This window comes from Peromyscus maniculatus, chromosome 17 (assembly GCF_049852395.1).
Source record: "Peromyscus maniculatus bairdii isolate BWxNUB_F1_BW_parent chromosome 17, HU_Pman_BW_mat_3.1, whole genome shotgun sequence".
NCBI classification, from domain to species: Eukaryota; Metazoa; Chordata; class Mammalia; order Rodentia; family Cricetidae; genus Peromyscus; species Peromyscus maniculatus.
This window is the reverse complement of record NC_134868.1, coordinates 33956554-33984442: the sequence shown is the minus strand read 5'-3', so window position 1 is coordinate 33984442 and position 27889 is coordinate 33956554. Positions and strand designations below refer to the sequence as shown.

General features: G+C 37.4%; 1 protein-coding gene and 1 long non-coding RNA gene across 21 annotated transcripts in view; one reads left to right on the top strand and one right to left on the bottom strand.

The window, feature by feature from the left end:
- Window positions 1-8453, top strand: part of Tusc3 (tumor suppressor candidate 3) — a 174996-nt gene extending 166543 nt beyond the window's left edge. For all 3 annotated transcript variants that reach the window (XM_076553512.1, XM_006973967.4, XM_076553513.1), the window contains one exon: window positions 7986-8453. In XM_076553512.1, the coding sequence (XP_076409627.1) occupies window positions 7986-8001 (16 nt within the window). In that variant the 3' untranslated portion in view covers window positions 8002-8453. The remainder of the gene's footprint in view (window positions 1-7985) is intronic.
- The window catches only part of LOC121823360 (uncharacterized), a 57362-nt gene that overhangs the window by 10802 nt on the left and 18671 nt on the right, over window positions 1-27889 (bottom strand). For 6 of the 18 annotated variants that reach the window (XR_013045328.1, XR_006064758.2, XR_013045335.1 and 3 more), the window contains exons 1-3: window positions 8842-11579; window positions 4405-4643; window positions 233-320 (exon numbers count right to left, since the gene is read on the bottom strand). This is a non-coding gene — a long non-coding RNA (uncharacterized LOC121823360). Of the gene's footprint in view, window positions 1-232; window positions 321-4404; window positions 4644-8841; window positions 11580-15139; window positions 15271-17763; window positions 17825-27889 lie in introns of those variants that run through there. The other 12 variants (XR_013045330.1, XR_006064763.2, XR_013045334.1 and 9 more) reach the window with 9 other exon arrangements.

The window sequence follows — 27889 nt, the reverse complement described above, 5'->3', positions numbered from 1 at the left end:
CCTTTTGATGAATTTAATTGGGCTCCAGAGTCCCTTGAAACTTGCCAGTGAAATACCAAGATTCTTAGAGATTTTATCTAATTACCATCTGAGACATAATTCTGAAGCCATTTTGCTGATAGCACTGACTTCATTTATATATTGAATAAGAATTGACTTTCCCCCTTGCTCTGTTCTCTAAGAGGAGGATGCTGGCATGGATGGATGGTGGTCTCTACTTAGAGATAATTACCTTCTCAGCCTTTTCTCCTGGCACTCAGACTCACAAGTATTTTCTGTAGATGTCTCTTCGAAACGTCTGTGGATCATCAAAGTCTCTACTGTAGTAGGAGAAAGCATGAAATCTCTGTATTCCGTCACTGTGTTAGTTAGCTGTCTGAGGAGTCTTAATTGAAATCTCTGTATTTTTCCGTCACTGTGTTAGTTAGCTGTCTGAGGAGTCTTAATTGAAATCTCTGTATTTTTCCGTCACTGTGTTAGTTAGCTGTCTGAGGAGTCTTAATTGGCTCGGAGTGACACAGTAGCATAATGAGAAAATAATCATTAGAAGCAGAAGATCTGAATGCAAGTTTGGGGCTCATTTTTGCACTTGAAATAGCTCTACCTCTGTAGTTGCACAAAATCTGGTTAAAATACCTTAGATCTCTTAATGTAGTCTTAGAATTAGCTACTTCCTCGTCATTTTTGCTCAGCTCTGATGTACTTTTAGGGGGTTGGAGACAGGTAGATAGTTAAAGTGTCTGGTTTCTGCACCTGTTCTGATGTCTTTAGCTATTTCTTTATATTAGATTATACATACCTACCTCAGAATTGTATGTGGATAAATGTAAAGTCCCTGAAGTGCTCTTGGTTCTCAGTGACTTCACCTCACCTCTCTTCATCTTCACCAGGCACTTGAGCATTTACTTTATATCGCATCACTACATTGTTTTGTTAAGTTTTTATGTACAATTTATCCACATTTCATTTCTTTCCCTTTTAGAAGATAATTTGGGAAACAGTTCTTGACACATTTTGTGTCTACAGAGGATTATGCACATAGTAGGTGCTATCATATACTTGTTAATATTACCTGTTTTCCTCAAAACATTGTCTACCTTAAGGTAATACAGAGGAACCATGGAACAGAGTGAAGAGCACTGGTCTGGAACTGTGTCCCACCCCAGGAGCTCTCATATATGCGAGTCACATATCTGGAGATGTATTTGCCCCACACTACTAAGAGAATTTATGTAAAGATAGTTAAATAACAAGCAGACTATTTATTACTTTGGTATATACAGTGGGCCCAAAAAATTCCTCTCATCTTAGAAAGGTACCTGGAGTTGATTTTGAGTTATTATCAATGCCATTAAAATGTGTGATGACATTCCATTGAGGAACTTCATAGTAGCAATTAGAAATGAAAGACACTTAAAATTAGAGGAAAGTTGAGCCTGAATGTGCTTAGCAAGGGGAAGAGGCTTGTAATATATAGGGTTGACAAATTTTGTAGTCATTTATACATTTCAGATATCTATCTTTCATCTACAAAGAAAATGCACAATCCGGAGCTGTAAAAATACAGAAAGGTCTTCTGCGTAGATTGCATGACAGTGACCGAATTGTACTGGTGCTGCCTTCTCGCTCTGAAGAGTGGCGTAAGAGCCCAGGCAGATGGTGCAGAAAAAGAGGGGGTGCTCTCATGATCTGTTGTTGCCTCTCTTGTCTAGATTAATAACTCAGTCTAAATCTTAAAAGAATAATGTGCAGATGGAAATCAAATCTTTTTTTTTTTTTTTTTGGTTTTTTTTTTGGTTTTTTTCGAGACAAGGTTTCTCTGCGTAGCTTTGCGCCTTTCCTGGAGATCACTTGGTAGTCCAGGCTAGCCTCGAACTCACAGAGATCCGCCTGCCTCTGCCTCCCAAGTGCTGGGATTAAAGGCGTGCGCCACCACGCCCGGCTCTGGAAATCAAATCTTAAGGATTATTTTTTCCGTATTGTTACATTTCATTGTGGTGTTCGGGAAAGTGATCTGGACATTGAGTGAGAAGATGTGATTTGGACCCTGGCACTTAAACTCCCTCACCTCAGACTAGTCTTTTCATCCCCTCTGAGCCTGCCTCTTCCCACCCTGCAAACACTTAGGTTACATTAGATGCTGTAGTGTGAGTAGGTACTGAGATAAGCTGAGTGCAGCCTGACACTGCCTTACTTAGCAACTACCAGGACAAGTCCTCCGATGACACCAATAGTCTTTGGCACCAAACTAACATGTGCTGTTTAAATAATAATGTACAAACATGTCCCCTCCATTTTGGTTCACTTATTTTGTTGTCACTTTACAGGATATAAAACTAAATTGGTGAACAAAAATATTTAATTCTACCTAGGGAAAAAAATGTAGCCGAATCCCTGTTGTTATTAACAGTACAATTCTTAATATCTAGTACTAATATAAAAATAAGTCCAAGATCATTTTAATAAAAAGTTCAGAATAGTGTCTGAATTCTTCACCATACATTCTAACTACTCAAATCTCAGAACAGAGGAGTACCCTAGAAAATTGTTTCTGTGGTGCACTGGAGCTTCTTATTCTACCAGGGGCTTCACCCATGGACCAATACTAATGCAGAGGGGAGTTGGTCCAAGTAAGGTATTTCACACATGCCGGCTTTATTAATAGTCATGTCATCCAAATTCTTACTAAGTATGCCTCTCTGTACAAACTGTGTACAGAACTGACCTTGCCAGTAGTTAAACTTGGTAGCTATTACCTTCTGTAACTATAAATAGAGAAATTTCCTTCCCTGGGGTCTTTTATTCCTAATAAAGGCCAGAATTTCTTTAGACCTCTTCAAGGGATAAGTTGTTTCAGAGCTGAAGACTTTCCCGGGTTCCCTAGACTCTTCTTAGTAAGGAACGAGCCTCAGGACTTTAGGCTAATGAGATCTGGCTAAGGACAGTAATTACTCTCGCTAGCATCCCCATTTAACACTCGTAAATGTAGAGGATCACATACTATTAGAAACCTGAATGAGTGAAAGAAAGCACCAGCTCCAAGGAGGGGAAGTTGAACTAGTGGTCGGGTGTGGTACACCTGCCACCTGCACTTGTGAGGGGGACACAGGAAGATCAAGAGCCCATTGCAAGTCCTGACGACACAGTGACACCTTGCCTCAAAAATTAAAAAAAAAAAAAAAGTCAGGGAAGAAGAAGAAAAAAGAAAAGAGCCAACCCTCCCTCACTGTACTTAGTGGAGACCTGAGGTCCTTCTTTCCCCTGAACACTTTGGAAGAGAAACCTGATAGCATCCCTTTTAGCACAGATGTGACTCTTGTCAGAGACTCCACCCCGGCCACCAGAGCTCCTGACTCTTCCCTTGTCTTGAGGACATGAAGAGCAGGGAATGAGGAATTACATGCAGTCAAAGATCTCAATACTTCATTAGCTCCCAGTTGGACCAAAATGCATCTGTGTACATCTTGGGTTTTCAAAACATCAGGAAGAGGTGGAGAGGTAAAAACCAAGAGGAACAGTGAACCACTGTTTCCTAGCATTTCAGACAATGAATGCACTCATGGGGGTGTGGGGGTGTGACTATCGGGATAAACCTTTGACCTTTATAGCACATAAGTGACTAGTTTTTCCTTTCAATCTTCATGCCCTATATTTTTAACATGCCAATCATGCCTCTGTTTTTCTTTTATCTCACTGCCAGATGTGTTAGCACTAAATAATGACTTGAGCAGCTGCTTCTACATGCCCCAACTCAGCATCATCTCTGCATCCCAAAGGATGTTTTCTCCAGCTCCTCCCTGACGTAGGAGTTGGAAACTGTAGAGTCCTTGTACTCAGCCCACATCTTTGTCCTACACTGTTAAAGGACTGGTCCCCTCGTATTCTTTTCTCACTGCTGCCGTTTTAGCGACACTCTCTGTGCCTGGGACTTTCTCTCTAGAGAAAAGTGTAAGGAACATGGCTTGTCATTCCACTTCCTGTAGCACCCTTCTGTGCCAAGTCCTCAACAGTGATGATCTGTAGCACTTTGCTAACTGCTGCTTAAAAGTGACTTAAAAGGGGAGGCTGTGACTTGAGAAAATTCGTATCATGTTCTATAAAACGTTATTTTGAATTTTAAGTAATGAACTTACTAGTGTGCTTCTGGAATGTTACCTTCATGAAGCTAAGGGCAGTGTTTGTTGGTTTGTTTTGTTTTTCTGTATCCTGGATATGAATAAAAGAGCCAACATAAAGAAAGATGCATTTGAGATCATCCTCCCATTCAACATTATAATCTATTATTTCTTGGTGTCCCTTACATACTTTGAGCAATAGTAACGCTTCAGAGACAGTGTGAGCATAGCTACATACTTGAGGCTAAAGGAACAGAAGTGTTTAAGGATATCTGTACAAGTCTCTTACCTGGTGTTCAGTGTCCATGTGAACAGTTCACTCCCTTGCTCATTAGCTTCTAGCTTATACTGTTACCTCGGTTGACAGAGTGTATGTTCAATCATTACCAGCCAGCCAGGAGTCAACACTGAAAATGCAGAGTCCTGTTGCCACCGTGAGATCTGTTCCTGATGGAGAGTACTACGGGGACAGCAGGGCATAAGGTGGCACCCAAGGCAGCTTCTTGCTCCTCCAGAAAACTAATGGCCCTGGAGAATACAAATAAGAGAAATATGTTCAATATTTGGTAATTTAGCCTTAAGTACAATATAAAAACATTTATACATCTTTATGATAAATAATGTAAGGGAAAATATCTAAGCACCATTCAAAGTATAAGTGTAAAAGAACTGTTACACTGTTTGATAATATATCAACATTGTTAGGCAGGCACAGATAAAAGAAAAAAGATACATCAGATCAAGCTAGATAGAACTAAGACTAACCATGGAATGTTGATTCCAGTGTGATGTATTCAGTATGCTGCATTCATGTTAAAACATATCTTGGGCATTCCATCTTCGTATAATGGAAATAAAACATGAAATTCTGAGTCATTACCCAGAGAAAAACAGCTGGTACTTTTCTAAGAAGCATTTTTTAAAGATTCATTTTATATGTATGAATGTTCGCTACATGTGTATATGTGCACAGCATGCAGGCTTGGTAACCCTAGAGTTCAGAAGAAGGCATGAGATCCCCTGGATCGGGAGTTCCGCATGTATGACAGTGAGCCACCATATGGTTGCTGGGAACCAAACACGAGTAACAAGTGTTCTTAACGGCTGAGCCCTCTCTCCAGCCCCAGAGCAGGTTTTTCTAATACTTGAACACTATGTTGGTATAATTTTTATAATTCTTTAAGGAAAATGAACATTTCATATGTAGAAAACGAGCAAATATCTTACTAACTTGACTTATTGCTTAGTATAAGACATTTAATAATGATTAGTTTGGTTACACTTGTCATTTCCTAATGATACCTAACTGTGATCATTGGAAAAACAACCCCAGAGTGAACAGATAGCATCTTTCGGTCATGAGTCAATTTTTATAGTAATCACAGGGGGCTATATAGCTAGCTGCTTTTCCAGAGGCCCCAGGTTCAATTCCCAGCACCATGGTAGCTCCCAGCTATCTGCACCTCCAGTCCCAGGGGATCCAACACCTGTTCTTGCCTCCTTGGGTACCAGGCATGTATGAGATTCATAGATGCAAGCAAAATATACGTAAAAAATAAATTTAAGAAAAATAGTGTAATCACAGAATTACTTTTACTCTGAAAATGTGGCAATCTAAGTACCATAGATTTTTTTTTTTGAATCTGGTTCTAAAAAGGCACAGAAATATAAAGGGTGATATTAACTGTTTTTGCCTTTACAGAGGTATATTTTTAGCAATAATAAAATGTTAACTTAGCTGATCTATATGTTGAAATTTTCAGATAATTTCTTTAAAAGCAAAACAAAGGCTTGGTCAGTAAATTGTTTGCCATCAAAACTTAAGGACAGGAGTTTGAGCCCGGAAACTTATGTAAACAAATCAGGACATGGTGGTGGGTACTTGTCCTGGTGAATTGAATATAGAGACTTCCAGACATGTGAGAGTCATGAGAGCCGTTTTTGATGGGTGAAGTGGGTAGCAGGACCAGAGTCAGCTATGGAGAGGCATTGGTGGGGCTAGCAGAGAAAAGCAGATCTGTGAGCTTCTCTACCCAGCCAGCCAGCCTTGCCACTTGGTAAGTTACAGGCCAGTGAGTTCAATTGAAAAAACAAAAAAGGTGTATAGTGCCTGAGGAACGCCGAGACTGTTCTCCAGCTTCTGTACACAGAGAGGTGGGAGGAGAAGGAAGGAAAAGAACAGTTAACTCAGATTTGAGGTCCCCCTTGTTCAATTCTAATTTAAGTCTGTGACAAAGAGAGTGCTTTCTGCACCCACATACAGAGCCAAGCATGGGGGGGCTGCCTGTAACCCCAGCATTGCAGGAGCAGAGACAGAATTCCCCAGAGCCAATAAACTAAGAGAGACAGTGAATCAGGGAGAGACTTGATGTCAGACTCTGGCCCCCATACCCATGTGCTGATATGCATACAAGCACAAGTTTACTACATGCACACAATATCCGATAAAGATTTCTGTTAACTCTCATTCCTCAAGGTGGCTTTACCCTCTGAACAAGTTGTCACTGAGGACAGAGAGTGCCAGTGAGGGCATGTGCATGTGCGTAGCACAGCTCTGCCTGGCCAGCTGCTGCTGACATGTGTGTGGATGCAGTGGTAACTGTGGTTTGTACCCATAGGGATGACTAATTACTTCCTTGCAGAGGAGACGCTTGTCTACTGCAGTCATCAGGTGCTATCCCCCAAAACAAAAGCACATACTTTCTGTCTTTAACAATTCTGTAAAAACTATTACACCTTACAACTACTATATGTACGTTACATTTATTGTAGCTAGAGTTTTCCTGCCTTGCCCACAGTCAGGACAAATCTTTGTCACCCTCCAGTCCCACAGCCGCTCAGACCCGACCAAGTAAACACAGAGATTTATATTGCTTACAAACTGTATGGCCGTGGCAGGCTTCTTGCTAACTGTTCTTGTATCTTAAATTAATCCATTTCTATAAATCTATATCTTGCCACATGGCTTGTGGCTTACCAGCAACTTCACATGCTGCTTGTCCAGGCGGTAGCTGGCAGTGACTCCTTCTGCCTTCCTGTTCTTTCTTTTCTCCTCTCTGTTAGTCCCACCCATAATCCTGCCTAGCCACGGACCAATCAGTGTTTTATTTATTGACCAATCAGAGCAACACATTTGCCATACAGAACATCCCACAGCAATTTATAGAATCAGAAATTATAAAATAATATCAAAGCAATATATAATGTTTTACTTGTATATGTAAAGATATTATATATACATAAATTTAGTATATCTCTCAGTGCATTTTATCTAAGCATTTATAAACATCATTAGCATTAGACAGAACTTTGTTTACCACAACAAGTGTTCTATTCACTAACAAGGAAACAAAGGTTCAGAAAGACAAAGCCAGGATATAATTTAAACATCCAAATATTAAACTTAATAGGTTGAACAGTTTTCTAACATCTCAGCTGCAATAATCATTAATTTCATTTTTGCTTTAATATTTAGTTTAAGAGTGGCTTATATGCAAGGTTGTAATTAATCACTATTTTATATAAGCAAATGAATTATAAATTCAGTAGAACGTAAAATTCCTTCAAGAAGTTCAAACTTAGATATTATTTAGGTCCATCCCTTTATTTCCCCTAAATCTTCATTTTAGATGCCCATGTCGCTGTTGCTCACCTAGCACATATTGGTCACCTCTGACCCAGTCCTCACTGGAAGCCTGACCCTGTCACAGGAACTTGTTTCAAAATCAGACAGATCCTAATAGCAAAGTTTCAATTAGCTGAAGATGATGATGGCATTGTTGTTACATTGTGTGAGCTAATTTAGAATGGGATAAGTAGCTGTTGTGCTTCTCTTTTGCTCCTTGTGTAATAATTTTCTTTCTTTTTCAGCTTTTTAATTAAATGAAGCCGAGTGGGATTTGCATAAAGTGAGTGTTTACTCTGAAGAGAAGCGGATCCCAACGCTATCTTATTTGGAACTCTTGAATTCATTCTTTGTTGATTGTGATACGCTAGCTTATTCTTGTAAAATTTTTTTAAACTGTGGATTTTCCTAAAGAATTTAATTTATAAAAGTGGATATGTAACATTCAGTAATCCACAATGGAACATCAAAGTGTTTTTTCAGTATTCTCAGTGTATGCCACTGGAGTGAAATAAATAACAGTGTAACTATGAATTCACGTTTTAGAACTATGTTTGCTCCTTAGTAAAGAAACCACATGTTAGTAAAGGAATCCATGGAATGTATGTAAAAGAATTATTAGTACTGTACAAGGATAGAGCCTCTGCATGAAATATGTCGTGTGGACATTCTTACTGCTGTTCCACTTATAAAGGACGTGCACTGTTACAAAAGTGTTTTGTTCTTCTTACCATAACTATACCATGATGCATACAGGGCAAAGGGCTGGATAATGTCAATGCCAGTTCAGATCCTTATCCTCGAGAAAGGAGCTTTGGGGGACCCAAGCCTCAAACATGCACTGTGTCACCATGACTCAAATGGAATCAGGCAGTAGAACCAGCACATCATGACTGCCACGTACTGTTTCTCCATCTCTTGAAAGATTGTTCAGAAATTCCAACTTAGGAGATCAAACCTAATCTTCTATGGTCATTTTCCTTTTGTTTAGTGAAAGCATCTGCCTTATGAATGGCCTGGGGATCCATTAACAGTTTTCCTAGAATGGCTCAAATAAATTAAAAAAAAAAAAAACAAATATAGGAATATAACCATTGTTACCTTTGGAACTGACTTAAATTTATGCAGCACATCCACATACATTACAGTGTTCATTCCTCACATCTTCTAAATGGACAGAAATACAAGAAATTTTCTGTGCGTTGCAGCTGAAAACCAAAATATAAGTTGTGCTTATAACCAGGTTTTCAAACTTTAAAGCCTATTTTTTTCACTCTGTACTACAACTGGAGATGAATTCAGGAGATATTTATTTGATTCAGTAAGTTTTATCATTTTTAAAAGCTTATTAACTAATTTTCACTAAGATCTGAATAACAGAATTGTGGAGTGATTTGTCCACTGGCAATCTCAGCTGTATAGTCACAAATAGGAACATGGTGTATAGCCAATGAGTTTATCTATTTTGTACCTATGAGTTTCTAAAACAGTGGGAAATATACAAGTTTATTGAGCTATATCCTAGGAGAGTTGTGTATGTTATCTTTTCAAAACATGGTAATATTCTCTGAAATTACATAGTCAGAACTATATTAACTTTATTATATAGTCTTAAATCTGTTATTAAACCATAATTTCTTTAGTTCAGTTCACAGACAATAAATTCGGTATTGATGTCATTTATGGAAAATGTCAGCATCTATTTGATGCCTATCCCTAGTTATCATTTGAATTGTAATTGTGATTGTGTATCCATCTATTATTTCTATAGTCTTAAAGTTAATTGACTCAGAACTTCAGAGAATGTAAATAGAATTTGTTGCCAAACTTTACAAATAACCAATATTTATTATAATTAAATTTAATTGTTGCCTAAATCCCAAAATTATCTACTTATGCAGTTAGTTAAATGATACTGGCAAAACACATCATTGCTTGCTCTAGACCTTATATCCATGAGCACAGCCAGGTCACCCTCAGCCCATGTGATAGAGGTGGGAGGTAGGTATTTCCTTATCCTATATTTGTAAGAGTTTTTCCAGGCAAAGTTTAGAAATTTCCTCAATATGAAAAGTAGGTCAGTTAATTACAATTATTTTTCAAGAGCCGTAACTCTAGCTTCAGGGGGATCCAATGCCTCTGGCCTTCCTAGCACCTGCACGTGTGTGCACATACTCAAACATAAATACATAACAAAAAAATTAACTTTGTTAAAGTTTTATTTCCTAATTTCCTAACTTAAAGTTAACAAGTGGGACAAAAGTGATGGTTCAGCAGTTGAGAGTGTTGACTGTTCTTCCAGACGATCCAGGTTGGGTCCCGAGCACCCACATCAGGTGACCTACAACCATCTATAAGTCCAGTTCCAGGGGTCTGACACTTTTAGCCTATATTCACTGTATTGAAAATTTTCATTAAAAGTCATCATATATTTGATAATCTCTCACTAGAATTTAAAATTTTTTAAAATGACTTTTCTTCTAGGAGAGAAAAATCATGATACAAAAATCCCCTTTCAAGGAGTTTCAATTTATGATGGCATTTGCTGGTCAACTTGTTGGATTGTCTTCAGCACAGTGCTCCTTGTATTATGTATGCAAACAAATAAACCCAATAGTATGTACTAGCCATAAATTTCTCTTACAAATAAAATAATATTTCTCATCAGTTATAATTCCACAGGCATGGTGATTTGGAGAAAGTAGACCTGGCTGTAAACAGAGAGTTTAACACATATTCTTGTGTTGACCTCTAAAGATAAATGAAGGCGTATCATTGTTTTAAGATCAGTGACAATATACATTGTATTTCAAGACTCTCTGGCCATAGGGGCAAACACATTAGCCAGACCATCTGGACACAAAACATTTCAATGTGCAGTTAAAGTCTTAATGTTTTTTGACATCCAAATAGCCCACTAAGGTTAAAATACTAAAACAAGTACTTGTCATATTTTAGCAAACCGATACTGTATCAGATCAATGGTAAATCTAGTAATACCTACTAACGATTGAAAAAGGGTGGGCATTATAAATACTCACACTTAAAGCAAACATGTGTGTCATGTAGCCCCCAGACTCCCTATAATTCATGAGGATCTGTTATTTCTGAGTTTTCTCACATTCCAATTGAACACATATATGGGAACCAATGCATATATTTTATCATGTAGCCAGAGAATCTAATGTGTTTAAAAAAAAAAAAACACTAAAATACATTAAGAGTAAGACAGGAAAATTGTGCCGTTGGTATACTACCCAATGGGTGGTAGATACAGAAAAAGAAAGGTAGGAAACTCAAGGGATACGTGCCTCCACTAAACACTAGAAAAATTGACAGAACTACCAGGATCAGTTTGGCTGGAAGTTTAGAAAACAGGCTTTTAGCAACCAAGCAAATACCTTAATCAATCCAGCAGCAACTTGAACCCATTAGAATAGATAACAGCATTGCATCTTACTTCTCTTCCTTTATAGTTCCCTGTTGGCAGTAATGTTTGAAGATGCAGCCTGCATTTCTGATGCGGATTTCCAGTTCAGGAAGGAACAGAACAATCCCTCTTCCTAAGAAAGTGCCAAGAGTTTTCCCTTTGTTTCATTAACTCAGAACTGTCTTGAGGAGAGGAAGATGCGGGGACAAGGACAGAAACTACAAGATCATCTTATTTGATGGAGAAAAGACCTTTGGCAAAATCCAACATTTCTTCATGATCAATTTCCTAGAGAGTCTAGGGATACAGAGTATATATCTCAGCAGAATAAGGGCAGTATACAGCAAGCCCATGGCCAACATCACATGAATTGGAGAAAACTGCAAAGCATTTCAGCTAAAAACATTGACAAGTCTAGGCTAGCCACTCTTCCTGACTCCTGTTCAAAAATAGCATATGAAGTCTTCCTTTAGTAAGACCAAAGGAGATAAAGGGGATAAAGATACAGTAAGCAGTCCTTTTCTTGTACATGGAATGGTTCTATACATAAAGGACCACAAAGACTACCAGAAAACACATACCTACCACTGATAAACACTTTGAGCCAAGCATGGGAATACAAACTTCAATGACAGGAAACGAAGTAACCAAGTAACTAATCTGCCACTGACCTGGATTTTTCATCCCAACTAGCTAACTTTCACAGTGCTGGAAGGTGCTTTGCACACCAGTAGAGGAGAAAAGTGATCATCCATCTTACCAGCTGTGAAATGTACAAACTACACTAAAGACCAGACTGGCAAAACATGAACATTGGTGCAATGGTACTATAAATACCATGGGAGTAACCAAGCACTCTAATTGGATTGATGGCCCACTCCACAAGATGAAACTGATTGGATTTAAGGCCCACTGCACAAGATGAAACCCATACTTGGCATAGTTCCTAGGGCCAAAACCATGACTAGTAAAGTCGAAGACCCTAAGGGAGATCCTACAATGATTATTGGTAAATGAACTTGGCATTAAACTGACTCAAATGATGTGTTGTAATACCCATAAATCCATACATCTCGCAACCTTCATCAAAGAAACTCTTTTTTTACAGTAGATAGAGATTAAAATTAAGACCCACAACTAGTCAAGGGGCAGAGAATATAAAGTTTAGGGTTGTTGGGCTCTAAATGGAATATATATCACACCATCCTCCCCAGGTTCAAGGATCACTACAAAAGAGGAGTCCAGAAGGTTTTAAGAGCCAGATGTGATGGGTGACTGCAGCAGCAGTCTTTTTCTGGACATAACTGGGAAATTGCAATGGGAACTCACAGGAGTGGCAAGCTCGAGAGAAAATTCCAATATAGAGGAGGTAGATAGGTCAAAGTTTTATTCTTGTTTAAGGAGCTTTTGGCAATAAATAGCTACTCAAAGAGAGGATCTCTTTTCTCTAAGGGTGTAGCCCTGATAAGTCAGCCACAATACAGTGGATCCTCACACATCCAAAGAGTTTATGTGAAGCAAATTTGACTTGATCGGTGTTTTGATTATTTTTCAATGAAAGAAGAACACAAAGTTGAGTGGAAGGGTAAGGGGAGGATAGAGGATTTATCTGTCCAGAATTATGGCGAGAGGTAAAAATTACTAAAAGATTTTGTATGATATTCTCAAATAATTCTTAACGTATTTTCAACTTTAAAATAATATTATGAACACAAGGAGAAAAAGCATTTTATTTACAGAATACAAGAGAAAAGACTTTTAATGAGAGTAGCAGGAAAAAATCAACCATGTCCAAATGAGCAAAGCTCTAATACTAATAGGAAGAAATGGACTACAAATAGGCCAATCAATCTATAAAGTCATAGGAAATAATTAAGGAGTTTGAATATGTAGGGTAAGTGGAGTAGCATCCCTATGTATTGTCTTGAAGTTCATATAATTTCCAAAGGAATCTAAAAATTGAGAACCAAATGTTGAAATCAACATATCAAGCAAATGGAAGTCACAACCAAGCTGAAGTCATGATTTTCATCTGATAAAGTTATGCCCAACTATTCAGAACAGATAAAAAGGACTGCCACAGGGCTGGGCAGAAAGCTCAGCTGCTAAAACCCTTCCTGCCCAAGCATGAGGAGTACAGCTTTGATACACAGACATCTCATAAATGCTAGGTAGGTAGCGGGATCCATGTGTAATTTCAGCCTTGGGAAGCAGAGCCATGAATCCCCAAAGCAAGCTGGAATTGATTGGGAGACCCTGCCTTAACGAAAAAGGTTAAAGAGTGATGAAGGAAAATCATCAGCATCAACTAGGCCTACACACACATGGTAAACCTTCATACAAACACATAAGCACTTCCCACACGTTCACATAAAAAATAAAAAACAATGATTTTTAAAGGAGGATCAGTGCATATTAATAGAAAGAGCAATTCATGAAGATTAATAATATATATGCACCAAATCTTGTTGCTACCGATTTCAGAAAGCAAATGATAAAGGACCCATAGGTCCTGAACCTATAATGGGAAGTTTCAGTGCTCCGTTCTGATACTTAGATAGAGCTTCCAAATGAAAAGTCAGCAAAGGAATCTCAGAGAGCTGAATTACACATTGCTAGAGGTATCACAATTGTCTGATTTCAAATTATACCCCAGAGTCTTAGTGACAAAGACAGTATGGTGATAGCACAAAACCAGACATAGACCAGTGACACATAATAGAGAACCCAAAAATAAAGCCACACAGCTATGGTTACCCAGTTTTTGACAAAGGTGTCAAAGAGCATTCTGGACAGAGCCTGTTGAAAAAAATGGTATTGGCTAAATTGGATAACCACCTGAAAAAAAATGAAATTAGATCCATATCAATGATCAAAATTCAAATGGAATCAAAATGTTTAACTTAAAACCTGAAATACCAAGAAGAACATAGGTAACACATTTCAAGGTATCAACATAGACAAAAACTAAATGCAAGACTATTAGCTTAGAAAATAACCCTAAGAATTGAAAAATTGGATTACTCAACCATAGTCTTAAAATACTAAGAGGAAATTTTCAATAAAAAGAATCCTGCATTTGAAATTGAAACAAAGATGCAGATGAGAAAGAAAACTTGATAGCATAGTGAAGAGGCCAGAATGGGAGATCTTTGTCAACACGACTTGAGATGGGCTAATATATAGAATATTGGAAGAGCTGAAAAAAGTTCAAATACCAGAAACCCAAACTGCTGATCAAGAAAGGGGCTCCTGAATTAAACAGTCTATGCTCTGAAGAATAAAATCAATTGGACAGTAATAAATAATAGTGTTCTCCATCCTTAGCCATCCGGAAAGTGGCAATTCAAACTTCTTTGAGATTCTATCTTACACCATTCAGAATGACTGTTATCAATAGACGAGGATATAAAGTGGTACATCTTCTATGGAAATGAACGTGGAGTGGGTGTAGAATATTATTTTAAGGTGCATTTTGTTTATGCTCTGGAACATCTGTTTAATGATGCAAAGATGTGTTACATTAGTTTGATTAAATTCACCTGTAGTCAGGAGGCTGAGTCAGCAACTAGCTGACAGGAAGTGGTAGGGAGGAGCCAGGTGGAGAAGGGCTTTTAAGTGGGGGGGGGGGAGCAGGAGAAGGACAAGGGCTTTTTGGGGAGATGAGAGCTAGGAGGGGGAGGTGAGCAACTTGCTATTCAGCCTCTCTGGGGAGAATTCAACCTCAACCTTTGCATCTTGAGTTCTTTAGAGAGACAGATTTAGATAAGCTCCCTGGGTAGCTTTGAAAGTGTAAGTAGCTGAGGGAATCCAATCCTCTCCAGCTGTGACCTTTGCAGCCAGACCTCTGCTGGTAAGGGCAGAGTTGCAGTTGCTGATTTAGACAGCTGTGGCTTAAAAGGCAGCGACAGTTTAAAGAAAGGATAACATGGAGGTTTCTCAAAAGACTAATACTAGACCATGACCTACCTGTCTATATTATTTTTGGGAATATACCCAAAGGATTGTATTCTGCAACAGACATACTAGCACATGTATGTTTATTGTTGCTCTATGCAATAGCAAGGAAATGTAATCATCCTGTACATTCATCAACATCTGAAAGGATAGAAAAATAGTGTATGAAATCGTATTCACCCAGAAAAGTATGAAATTCGTAGGAAAATGGATGGATTTAGGAACTTACTATATCAAGTATATCAGGTGAACTAACCCAGGCTCAGAAATACACATACTGTAGACTAGCTTCTGATTTTTACATGTAGATTTGTGAAAGTGAGTGTGAGTATAGGTCATGAAACTAGAAGGGACCAGGAGAATGGAAAAGGAAGTTTTAAACTGAGACTTAAGAAGGGTATTAGAATGGGTGACTATCGCTGCCATGAGGACCAGCCTCCGGCACTTTGGGTTTTGAGTGGCAGCCTGTGGAGTCTATCACTCAACTTAACTGTCTGGGGCTGCCAAAAATGGGAAAACACACACACATTCTTGGGGTCTTTCTCTGTTCTTTCTTTTTTCTCTCTTCTCATGTCTTTATTTTTCCTTTACAGATTATATATCCCAACAAAAATCTTTCAGGCAATATAAAAATTGCAATATGGTTACATTCTATTTTTCAAGTGAATGATATAATCAATACAGGTAAAAAAAAAAAAAAAAAACATGTTTCTCATTTCCCTTACATGACTAAACATCCTACATATTATAGATGAAAAACAAATTATCCTAAGAATCCACATACATTCATATCCAAGAAACTTGTTATAAATTGACAGTGTAAGAAAGCAAGGTTTTTTTCTCAGACAGTTCTTGCTGGCAGGCTGCATTTTGCAGTTACAAAGAAAAGACCAATCATTTTATTATAAGATTACCTTTTGAGATATATAAGAAATCTTAGAAGAATCATAAATCTAAACATTTATATATGAAAACAATTAGTCATCTCTACTTTAAATCCTCAGGGTACATGCCCATCCATCAATAGCTTTTTATATCAGGAAGCTCAGGGCAGAAATGGGTACAAGGAATTAATCATCATCTCTTAGCACCATCCCATCCTAACAAGAAAGGCACATCAGCTAGCTAATAATAATTGGGCTGCTTTGTTCTTGTCCCTGACTTTAACTATGCTGTGTATGCTATGGTCCCTCATTTAGCTATATACTTTGCTAAACTTTAGATTGTTTTCCAAGATTTTTTTTAACCTCCAAGCTATTAGCAAAAACACCTTAATCTAACTTTAAGTCATATTTAAAGTTTTGTTTTAGCTATGATGCACACTGAAACCCGTGAACATATCTCTCAAGAATTAAGATTAAAAGGACTTGGTGCTAACTTAGCTTCTGGGTTTCAATTGTTTTTCTTTTTTCTTTTTTTTTCCGGAGCTGAGGACCAAACCCAGGGAAAGCCCCCTCATGATGTTCTCAGCTCACGATAAAAAGAAGCATTTGAAGAGACTCAATAGCCGATCTTAATAAAAGTAAAAATTCAACATGCTTGAAATTCAAAATAAGAGCTTCGATTTATGTTTTCAAGGACATTTCTGAACAGCATGCAGCTGACATCACATTTCAACTGTGAGAGATATAAAGCAATATATGAAGGATTCTCGCCTTCACCACTTTCTGTACTGTAGATATTCTAGAGGGGAAAAGATAAGTTTACAAAGACAACCACATTTGGTCATTGGATTCAGTTGTATAAGTCTTTGCCTCACACATGCCCCAAGATGCTATAAAATCCTAATCTCAGTGTTTCTGAATGTCATGTTATTTGAAGACAGGAGATAGAGTTATAGTCAGGAAAGATGAGATGATACCAAAGAGGGTAGGCTTCTAGTCCAATGTAATTTATAAGAAGACATTCATGTGCAGACAGATATGGAGGACACTTTCAGAAAACAGACACTTGGCAAATGTATCCACATTCCAATGAATTCCAGCAAAGCACCCAAAGCCAATCAGTGAAGTGAAGGATTCCTTTAAAGACTTCACATGAAACATGGCACCCCTAAGAGCTTGACTTTCAACATGTAATTTCTAAAATAATAAAACTTAAGTTTTTATTACTTGTAGCCATCCAATTTGTGTTAGTTACTTTGTTGCAAAAGACGTAAGGAATAAAATGAGCAATCAACTTGATTAAACATTATTATACAATATACAAATTGTGATAATTATTTATTAAGAAAGTTTTAATCTAAATTAAAATAAATTCCACTTTGCAATCTATAAAATATGTACAATTCATGAACTGTTTAGGACAATGTGGAGAAATGAGAGCCTTCATATATTGCTAGTGGGAATGTCACAGTGATCTACTTTGGAAATAATTCAGTGATTTCTCAAGAGTATACACATATTATTACCATATGGCCTAGCAATCAAATCTGTTTCTTGGATTTCATTAAAAGAATTAAAAATAATTTATACAAAAAATTATGCACAAAAAGTACAGTATTCACAAATGCCAGTCACATAAAATAACCTAAATATCCATCCAGTATTGGGACAAGTATAAGACTACTCAGCTGTAAATATTAGGGTGAGTCACTGATATACTGATAAGGGAGGCGGTTTTTTTTTTTTTTTTACCTCATAACCTCAGGTTCTAGTCCATCAGTGCGGGAGCTTCACAAAGTTGGGTATGTCACATCTACACACAAGAGCAGAGCAAAATGAATGCACGAGTGCGCGGTGCTGTAACAGCTTTCTCTAGTCACATATATTCCAGGGTCCTGAACCAGAGAATGGTGCCACCCACAATAGGCAGGTTTACCCACTTCAACTAACACAATTGGCAGTCCACCACAGACATGTTGATGGGTCACTCTGATCCAGACAATACTCACTAAGACTATCATCCTAGGTGATTCCAGGCTGTGCTAAATTGACAAAACTAACCACTACTTTCATCATTAGATTAGCACTTAACATGTTTTGGAACTAGGTTGTTGTGATTGTTAATAGGCATTGACAATTTGACTAGCTACAGAATCATGATGAGAACACCCAGGTGTGTCTATAAGGGAGTTTCCAGGAAGCTTTAACTGAGAATGGCCACTTTGAATATGATAAAATCATTCCATGGGCTGGGGAATTCATAAACTGAATAAAAAGGTGAATATGAGCAAAGCCCTGCCATTCATCTTCCTGTTTATGGACATAAAGGAACCAGCCACCTCAAACTCATGGCAAAATGTCTTCCTGCCATGATGGACCCTTTGAACCATAAGCCAAGATAAGTTGTCACTTGACTGGTACTTTGGCCACAGCAAGGAAAAAAGTAACAAAAACATCCAATGGATATTCAGCAACAGAATTGTTGCTAGGATAAATCTGACCATGTGGTTCTTAGTAAGACTTTGGAAGTGGCTTATAGAAGAGATGTGGAATAATTTGAAACTCTAAGCTAGAAGAGTCCTAGAATGATGTAAATGGCAGTTAATGGGTCATTCTGGTGTGCGTTTCTAAGACTAGAATGATAACAGAGGCACCAACAGTAGAGGTCCTGTTGAGGAGGTTTTAGACAGGAACAAGGACGCTATCTGGAATTAGGATAGGGGCCATTTGAGTTATATGCTGGCAAAGAACCTCACTGAGCCCTACCATTCCCTAAGGATTTGAGTGACTGAAAGCACGGGGAATGGGGTCATTTGTTTGGTGGGGGAAATTTTGAGACAGAGTAGCTTCAGGCTGTGGTGTAGGTAACTGCTTACCGCTCTTATTCAGACCTGCAATGAGAGGGAGCAACATGTGGGGAAAAGAAATTGTGGTGATATATTGTGTACCCCAATATATTATGTGCCCTAATGAATTTGTCTTTGGATCAGAGGACGAGCCAGCTAATAGATTAGACATAGAGGCAAGACAGTGGTGGCACACACCCTTAATCCTATCACTCAGGAGGCAGAGATCCATCCGAATCTCTCTGAGTTCAAGGCCACACTGGAAACAGAGCACGGCGTGGTGGTACACATTTTTAATCCCAGCACTTGAGATCTCATGCCTTTGCTACCAAGTATTTGGGAAACACACATGCCTTTAATCCTAGCACTGGGAAGGAAGTAAGATGGCAGGGCACAGAAAGGTATATAAGGCATGAGTAAACAGAAGTTTCGCTCTAGAGGCTGAGGTGTTGGTAAGGTGAGATTGTCTGTGGCTTGTTCTGATTCTCTGATTCACTTTCAGTTTTCACCCCAATATCTGGCTCTGGGTTTTCGATTAAGATCATTTAGCATGTTACAAAAGATAAGAAAAATTGCGCCATTTAGTGGGTTAATGAATGAGTTTAAAATTGCAGTCAACACAAAATAACTAGTTACTAAAGAGCTTAGCACCATTAAATAGAAGCCTTGACCCTCACTACATTACAATGATGATATAAGTATAACATTACATGTCTCAAGACGGTGATAAAGAGGCACATTTGAAAGGTGATGGGTTGTTATGCCAGCCATCCACTTTCAAAACTATTCCTTTTAATTTTTGTTAGTTTTATTTTCAGATATGTATATAAACACAATCAGTTCATGAATTGATCAAACACTATGAATTCATGAAATTTCTTAATAAGAACTATCAAAGTATAGTTTATGTATCTCTCAGAAGAGTTAGCATAATGTCAGTACAGATTAACTGAATTCAAAATAGTCAACAAGGAATATATGCCTATTTCCTCAAAGCATAAAGCCCCAACTGTCTGGTGATATCCTTCAGCGGTAGTATAAGTCCAAAAGGCCCTGCAAAATATTTTCATTTCCCTGCCCTGGCCCATCCCCAAAGGAGCATGCCTTTATATCAAGTTCAGGCATTCCAAATCCACAGTGACAAAGAGAAACTCTGCCACCACCCATACTCCCAAATAATTGGAAATTGCTTCTGCCTCTACTTACGCTGCCTGATTTACAGAGGCCCTGACTGATTCCATCCATTATGAACACTGTTGTACATTGACCTGGGTGCAAAAGTATGACCAACATTGCTAACTATTCCTGAACAGTGCTATTCTTCTAGGATTCTAATAATAAAAATGGAATAAGATACAGAGAATAAAAAACAAGGAGACAAGCGACAAATCTTTGGGTTCTAATAATATTGGGTACTTATTGAATAATCATCACCTGAAATCTAGGGCACTAAATTCAAATCCAAATCAAGGAAGAAAACTATGTGTTTATAAACACAAAAACAGACCCTCATCACCATCACCATGCTGAATCCAGTAAAAGGACTCAGAAATAATGTTAATGTAGTAAGTTGTCTCTTCCCTTTTAATCCTAATATACATATGTAACTATAATTCTAGAGACTTGGGGCCACCATTTGGAGTAATTATATACCAAGATTTTATGCCAAAATAGTTAAGTATATGTCCAAATGTACCTTTTCTTTATTGAAATGCCTATAAAGAGCTGAGCTACTGTCGGAAGTTAACATGTTAGACAGACATGGTTGTTAAAGAACAACTGAAGATAAATTTTCTGTTCTTAGTTTACATTAATTGTATTGGAATATCAAATCTGTTGTGGTCTGAATAGGAATGGCCCCCCATAGACCCATATGTTTGACTGCTTAGTCACAGGGAATGGCACTATTAGGAGGTGTGGCCTTGTTGGAGTAGTTGTGGCCTTGGAGGAAGTGTGTCACTGTGGAGGTGGGCTTTTAGGTCTCATGTGCTCAAGCTATGCCCAACATGGCTCACAGTCCCCTTCTGTTGCCTGTGGATCAAGACATAGAGCACTCAGCTACTTCTCCAGCACCATGTCTGCCTGCTTATCACCGTGCCAGCCACCATGAAGATAATGGACTAAACCTCTGAACTATATGCCAGCCCCAATTAAATGTTTTCCTTTATAAGAGTTGCTGTGGTCATGGTGTCTCTTCATAGCAGTAGAAATCCTAACTAAGACAAAATCCAAAGGAATATTTCATTTACAGTATTCTATCTACATAAAGTTGACTTTAGCAATATCTTAACACTAAGACTAAAGTGGGGACATCCCATTTCAGTTATAGCTGCATTTATCATGAAAGTACCAGGAAAATGATGAAACTATATACTTCATGAGATTGTATGTTTAGAAACACTCAGTATGGTGGAGGAAAGCCCATCTTTGATAGAAGCTAAACAGTTGGAGGTCTGAGGATAGTGTCAAGTTGAGTAGCAACCCTGAAGAAACACTGAATGAGATAATGTACTCTCAATAAGTAACTCTGACTCCTGTTACAATATTTTATAAGAAAAATATCACAGATCCTATGAATAAATTATATTGCCCCAAACAAAGGAAATATAACACCAAATTTACAAAACAAAAATTTTAAAAATAGTGTTATACTGGGTACCAAAAAAGGTGAAGAAATAGAACACTATAAGTTGATTACATAACTTGGTATCAACACTCAGACCTATGTCAAATCAAGATGATTTTTTTTAAAGACATTGGAGGGAGGAGCAGCTGCATATCCTATCTGTAAGCTGTAACAAAAGCTACTACATTAAAATAAGTGCTGTGGTGTTTACACAAAACATTTCTCTAAGCCAATTTCTTCTCTCCTATTCTCAATGACAAAGAATTGTTTTCTTTTTCATTAATAATGGGAGGAGAGCTGGAGGGAGGGCAGGAGGAGGGAGGACAGGGAATCTGTGGCTGATATGTAAAATTAAATTAAATTATAAAAGAAAAAAAAAAGAAAATTTAAAAAATTACCTTCCATTTTTCTTATCTATGTGAGGTGATCTCAGTTTTCCTTAAGAAATTTTACTTTCAAGTTTATAAAATTGTTTATTACAGGGTTCTGCTTTTGTCTCTGGAGCTGCACTTGCTCTGATCTGATTTCAAGTGTCAAGTAAACAACTGTTGTGCTTTGAAATTAAGTGTGTGTGTGTGTGTGTGTGTGTGTGTGTGTGTGTGTGTGTGTGTGTGTGTGTCAATAATTACGGAAGAAAAGGTCATGAATTTTGAGAGGTAGGGTGGGAGACATGGGAGGGGTGAAAAGGAGAGAGGAAGTAATGAATTGAGGTGAATATAATACATAGGTAGGATTTTTTTTAATGTAAACCAAAAAAAGAAGGGCTAGAGAAATAGCTCAGGTTAAGAGCACTTTTTGCTTTTCTAGATGGCATGGGTTTGATCCCCAGCACCCATAGGGCAGCTCACAACTGTTCATAACTCCAGTTCTATGAAATCTAATGCCCTCTTGTCTCTACAGAAATTAGGCTTACAAGTAGGGCACAGGAATACAGGCAGGCAAAGCATCCATACACATAAAATAAAAATAAAAATAATTAATTTAGATAATGAATGACTAAAATTCCCAAAATTAACCATAGAAGTATTGGGAGAGACATTAAGGAATATTGAGAATATTGAGATTGTTATTCATATCTAGGGTACATTAAAATAATATAACCACTTTAAAATACATTTTCACACTTGCTTAAGTCTAACCTAAAGTTACCATATATTCCAGATATTCTATTTCTAGGTATTTTCTCGAGAAGTAAAAATGTGCAGGTATATAAAAATGTATGTTACCACCAGCTTTATCTGTAATAGATAAAAACAGAAAAACCCAAACTCTCCATGAGAAGACAGGTGAATAAACAATTTCTGGTTTATTCATTTATCCATTGGAATGCAACTGAACAGTGTAAAGGGGTAAACCATTACTACACACAGGATATGGGAAATTTTTGTAAGAATTATGTAAACCTAAAGAAAAGAAACTGTGAAATTATGTATGCATAGATATACTGGCTAGTTTTTTATGTCAACATGCACCAGTTAGGGTCATCTGGAGAATGAGAATCTTAATTGACAAAATGCCTGTGTACAAGTGTGTGGGGCATTTTCCTGATCAATGATGGTTGTGGAAGGACCCAGCTCACTGTAGGTGGTGCCACCTCTGGGCTGGTAGTCCTAGGAGCTATTAAAAAAAAAAAAAAAAAAAAAAGCAGGCTGAGTAAGCCATAAACACCACTCCTCCATGGTCTGCACTTCAATGCCTGCTCTGGCTCCCCCAGGTGATGGAATCACAAGCTGTAAGGTGGAATAAACCCTTTCCTTTCCAGGTTGCTTTGGGCCATAGTGTTTTATCACAGCAATGGAAACTCTGCTACAGTAGAGATCTAGAAAACATACTTATCCATAATAACAGAAAGTGTGTGATGTTTGTAAGAAGAGATGAAGAGCGAGGACGAAAGGCATAAAGAAAGGGGCATAAGGAAATGAACACAGGGCAAAAACATCAAATTGTGTGCTTCCAATATGTGTAGCGCATTATCCATCTAGAAAGCTGCAGAAAATATAGTTCTCAAAGTACAAAGAAAATAAAAAAACTAAATTTAAAGTTAAATGACAAGCAGATTTTTTACCAAACATAAAAACAGTAAAATGCAAATAACAGTGTATTTGCTACTTTGTGTATTATGATATTTTATTTGGCACATCAAGGAACAACTGTTACAAATAAAAACGAAATTACTAAAAATAAAATTTTAGCAATAGATTTTAACACCTCTATCAAATTTTGACAAACTAAGCAAAAAATGAAATAGTTACCATATTACATTTCTATAAAAATGTTTTTAAGTTATGACTTATGTAATAAAACTTTAGGAATGATACATATGGAATTTTTGGAACAGTTAAATTCAGTAAGAAGCATCACTTAATTATATCATTTTAGATGATACAGACCATCTAACGCCATCAAAAGAGTGGACAGAAAATAAGAAAAATGGGAATAATATGTTTAAAAAACATAAACGGTAAACATTATGATAGCATCAGGTCATAGGTGGTAAAAATCAGTTTTACTAAAACTGTAAATGAGTATGCTAATAAGACCTTAAACTTCTAAATACACAAAACCAAGAAATGAAGATTTAGTCTTGTAATTCAAAGTTGTTTAATTTAGTGACTATTCAAGACCAATGTGAAAAGGAAATTATTATTTTGAGATAAGATCTCACCATGTGTCCAAGGCTGTCCAGGAACTAGCTATGTCGACCAGGCTGGCCTTGAACTCACAGAGATGCATCGAGCCTTTGAGTCCCTAGTGCTGGGGATTAAAGGCGTACACCTTAGAATCCATTGAAGAGTTTGGAAAACTAAAACTCTTAAAAATTATGCCTTGGCTATTTATTTTCAATACCCAGTTCTTTTTGCTATTTATTGAAGATAATAGAATTCGAATAAAATATTTCATCTACAAAACAATGCAGAGGCTGGAGGACGGACGGCTCAGTGGGTTAAGCGCTTGCTATGAAAGCCTAAGGGCCTGAGTTTGCAGGTCAAAAGCCTATATGAAGGGCAGCGGTGGCCGAATTGAGCCCAAACCCTAGCACTGAAGATGGACAAATATGAGGATCCCTGAGACCTCCCAGGCAGTCAGTCTAGCTGCAATGGTAAGCTTCAGATTCAGCAGCAGACAGAAGAATAACTAAGTGAGGCATTCCTTCTCAGAATCACACTGGTCTTTCTCAATTAGAAGTCAGAGAATAAGTAGAGGATTTTTTTATTCCCAAACAAACAAAAACAAAACAAAACAAAATTCCTACTGTCTAGTAATCCTGATGAACACAGATGCAAAAATGCTAAATAAAATATTTGCAAACAATATAGGCATATATCAAAGAGACAATTCATCATGACCAAGTTGGCTTTATTCCTGATATACAAAAGATGGCTCTATGCAAGCAAAGCAATAAATGTAATAGATCATATAAGTGGCCCTAAATATAAAAATCACAGGATCATCTCAATAAATAATGAAAAGAACCTTTGACAAAATTGAACATGCCTACATAAGAGGCCCATAGAGAGCAGGGATAGAGGGAACATACCAAAACATAATAAAGGCTATAAGTGACAAAGTCATAGTAAATATCATCCTAAGCAGAGAAACATGCAGAGCAATACTATTAAAATCAAGAATGAAACAAGACTTCCTACCATCCCCACTCCTTTTCAATATAGTTCTAAAAGCACTAGCTAAAGCAATAAGGAAAGAGAAGGAAAACAAAGGGATACAAAAAGGAAAAGAAGTCAATCATTATTTGCAGATGATACAATATTCTTATAAGGGATCTCAGAAATTCTACCAGAAAACTTGTGGAAATGATTAACTGCTTCAATCAAATGACAGGATCCAAATAGACTTGCAAATATCAGTTGCCTTTCTATACATCAAATACAAACACATTGAAAAGGAGGTTATGGACACATTTCCAATTCACAATAGCTTCAAAGAAAATAAAATATCTAGGAATAAACCTAAGTGAGGATGTGAAAGAACCATTCAAGAACACTTGGCATCTCTGAGGGAAAAGATTGAGGAAGACACTAGATGGTAGAAAGACATCCCAAGCTCAATAACTGGTAGGCTTAATACTGTAAAAATGACCACTCTGACAAAAGCAATTTATAGATGCATGCAATCCCAGTCAAAATGCCCAACATTCTTCACAGAAAAATTTTAAAAAAATCTTAAAATTCCTATGACTCCACAAAATATCTTGGATATACAAAGCAATACTGAGTAAAAAGAAACAAGCTAGAGTGATTACCATTCCAGAGTTCACGATATATAATAGAGTTATAATAATAAAAAAAATATGTCTCCAGTACACAGACACTAAGACCAATGGAACAAAGTATAAGACCCAAACAAATATCTGATATTTGACAAAGATGCTATAAACATACAATGGAGAAAAAAAGTGTCTTTAGCAAATGGTGCTGAGAAATGGGATGTCTAAATATAGAAGGAAATGAGATCCCTATTTATTATCCTGGACAAAAATTAACTCCAAGTGAATCAAAAACCTCAAAGTAAAGTCTCAAATGCTGAAATTACTAGAAGAAATCATGGGCAGTACTCTACATGATTTAGATGTATAGAATTCTATTTACTCAGAAATTGAGATCAACAATTGACCAGTGGGACCTCATAACACTAAAAAGCTCTGCACAGCTAAGGACAAAATCAAGTGCAGACGAAGCCATATATATGCATATACATACATACATACATATGCATACATATATATGTGTATATTCAAACAAACAAACCCAAAGAAACTTGATGTGAAGAAAACAAATGACAAAATATATAATGGGCTATTTATCTAAACATATAATGAGCTCTCAAATGCATTACAAAATGGCTAAAAAATTTCTCAAAGAATTTTCCTCGTTCTCATCAACTGTGGAAATGCAAATGAAAACTTAGAGATTTTTATCTCACCTTAGTCAGAATGGCAATATCAACAAAATAACTGACAACATCTCTTTCTCTGTTGGTGTAATGGTGTAACTATAAACTGATGCAACCACTAGGGAAGTCAGTGTGGAAAATTCTCAAAAACCTAAAGCTAAATGTCTTTGCATATACCCAAAGGACCAGACATCAACTCCACAGATAATTGTTCAGCCATGTTCATTGCTAATCTACTTACAATAGCTCAATAGCTATGAAATAGAAGCTATAGAAATGCCCTTTAACCAACGCATGGATAATGAAAATGTGGTACCGTGCTACTTCTATTCCCTTTGGATTCCTCAGACCTTCAAAGGACCCAGACTTATTCCTAACCCCATCCCTCTATGTGAGGCACTCTCTACTAGGAAGAGCTGGCTACATAGGCCAGTGAATCAGGAAGGCCATCTTGACTTTCTTTCCTGTCCTGCATTGCAAATTCCCAAGTCTTATCCCCAGCTGTGTAGCAGACCATCTGCAGGGGTCTAATCCTCAGTCTCTAGTTCACTCCCTGGGAAATCCACAAATCCTAGTGACAGACCCAGCTTTCCTCCTTCCTGTGAACCCTCTCACCAACCACCTTTTAGTCTCTCTTCATTCTTTCTAGTCAGCTCCCAATACATTCTAACCAGGACCACCAGTGGCAACACCTGTCAGGGAATCAGAAGTACTTCCTGTCAAGCAACCAACAGCCACAACACCCTCAAAAGATCTAGAGAGCAAAACAGAAACCAAGGGATGGAGCACCCACCCAACAAAGACAAGACCATATACAAACACCTAGAATTACAATCATCTCAAAGCCAGATGCCTAGACACCAGAGTAAAATACAGCCAGTAATACAAACAGGAAAATATGTTTCCACCAGACCATAGCAACCCTACTACTATAGGCCCTGGAAAATTCAACATAGTTCAAGCCCAAGATAAGGACTTCAAATAGCCTATATGAGTATGTTCAAGGGTTGTGAAGAGGACAGGAATAAATTCATTAGTGAAATATATGAAAACACAAACAGAAGAATGAAATGAAGAAAATAGCTCAAGATGTGAAAGTAGAAATAGAATCACTAAAGAAAACCCAAACCAAGGTGAAACTGGAAATGAAAGATTTAGGAAGTCAAAAACTTCAGGGGTAAGCCTGGCCTATAGAGTAATGGAAATGGAAGAGAGAATTTCAGGCATTGAAGTCAGGATGGAATAGCTACTTCTGTCAAAGAAAATGTTAAATTTAAAAAAAGGAAGGAAGGAAGGAAGGAAGGAAGGAAGGAAGAAAGAAAGAAAGAAAGAAAGAAAGAAAGAAAGAAAGAAAGAAAGAAAGAAAGAAAGAAAGAAAGAAAGAAAGAAAGAAAGAAAAGGAAAGGAAAGGAAAGGAAAGGAAAAGAAATCCAGGTATAAAATACCCAGGAACTTTGGTTCACCACGTAAAGACTAAATCTATGAATGATATAAA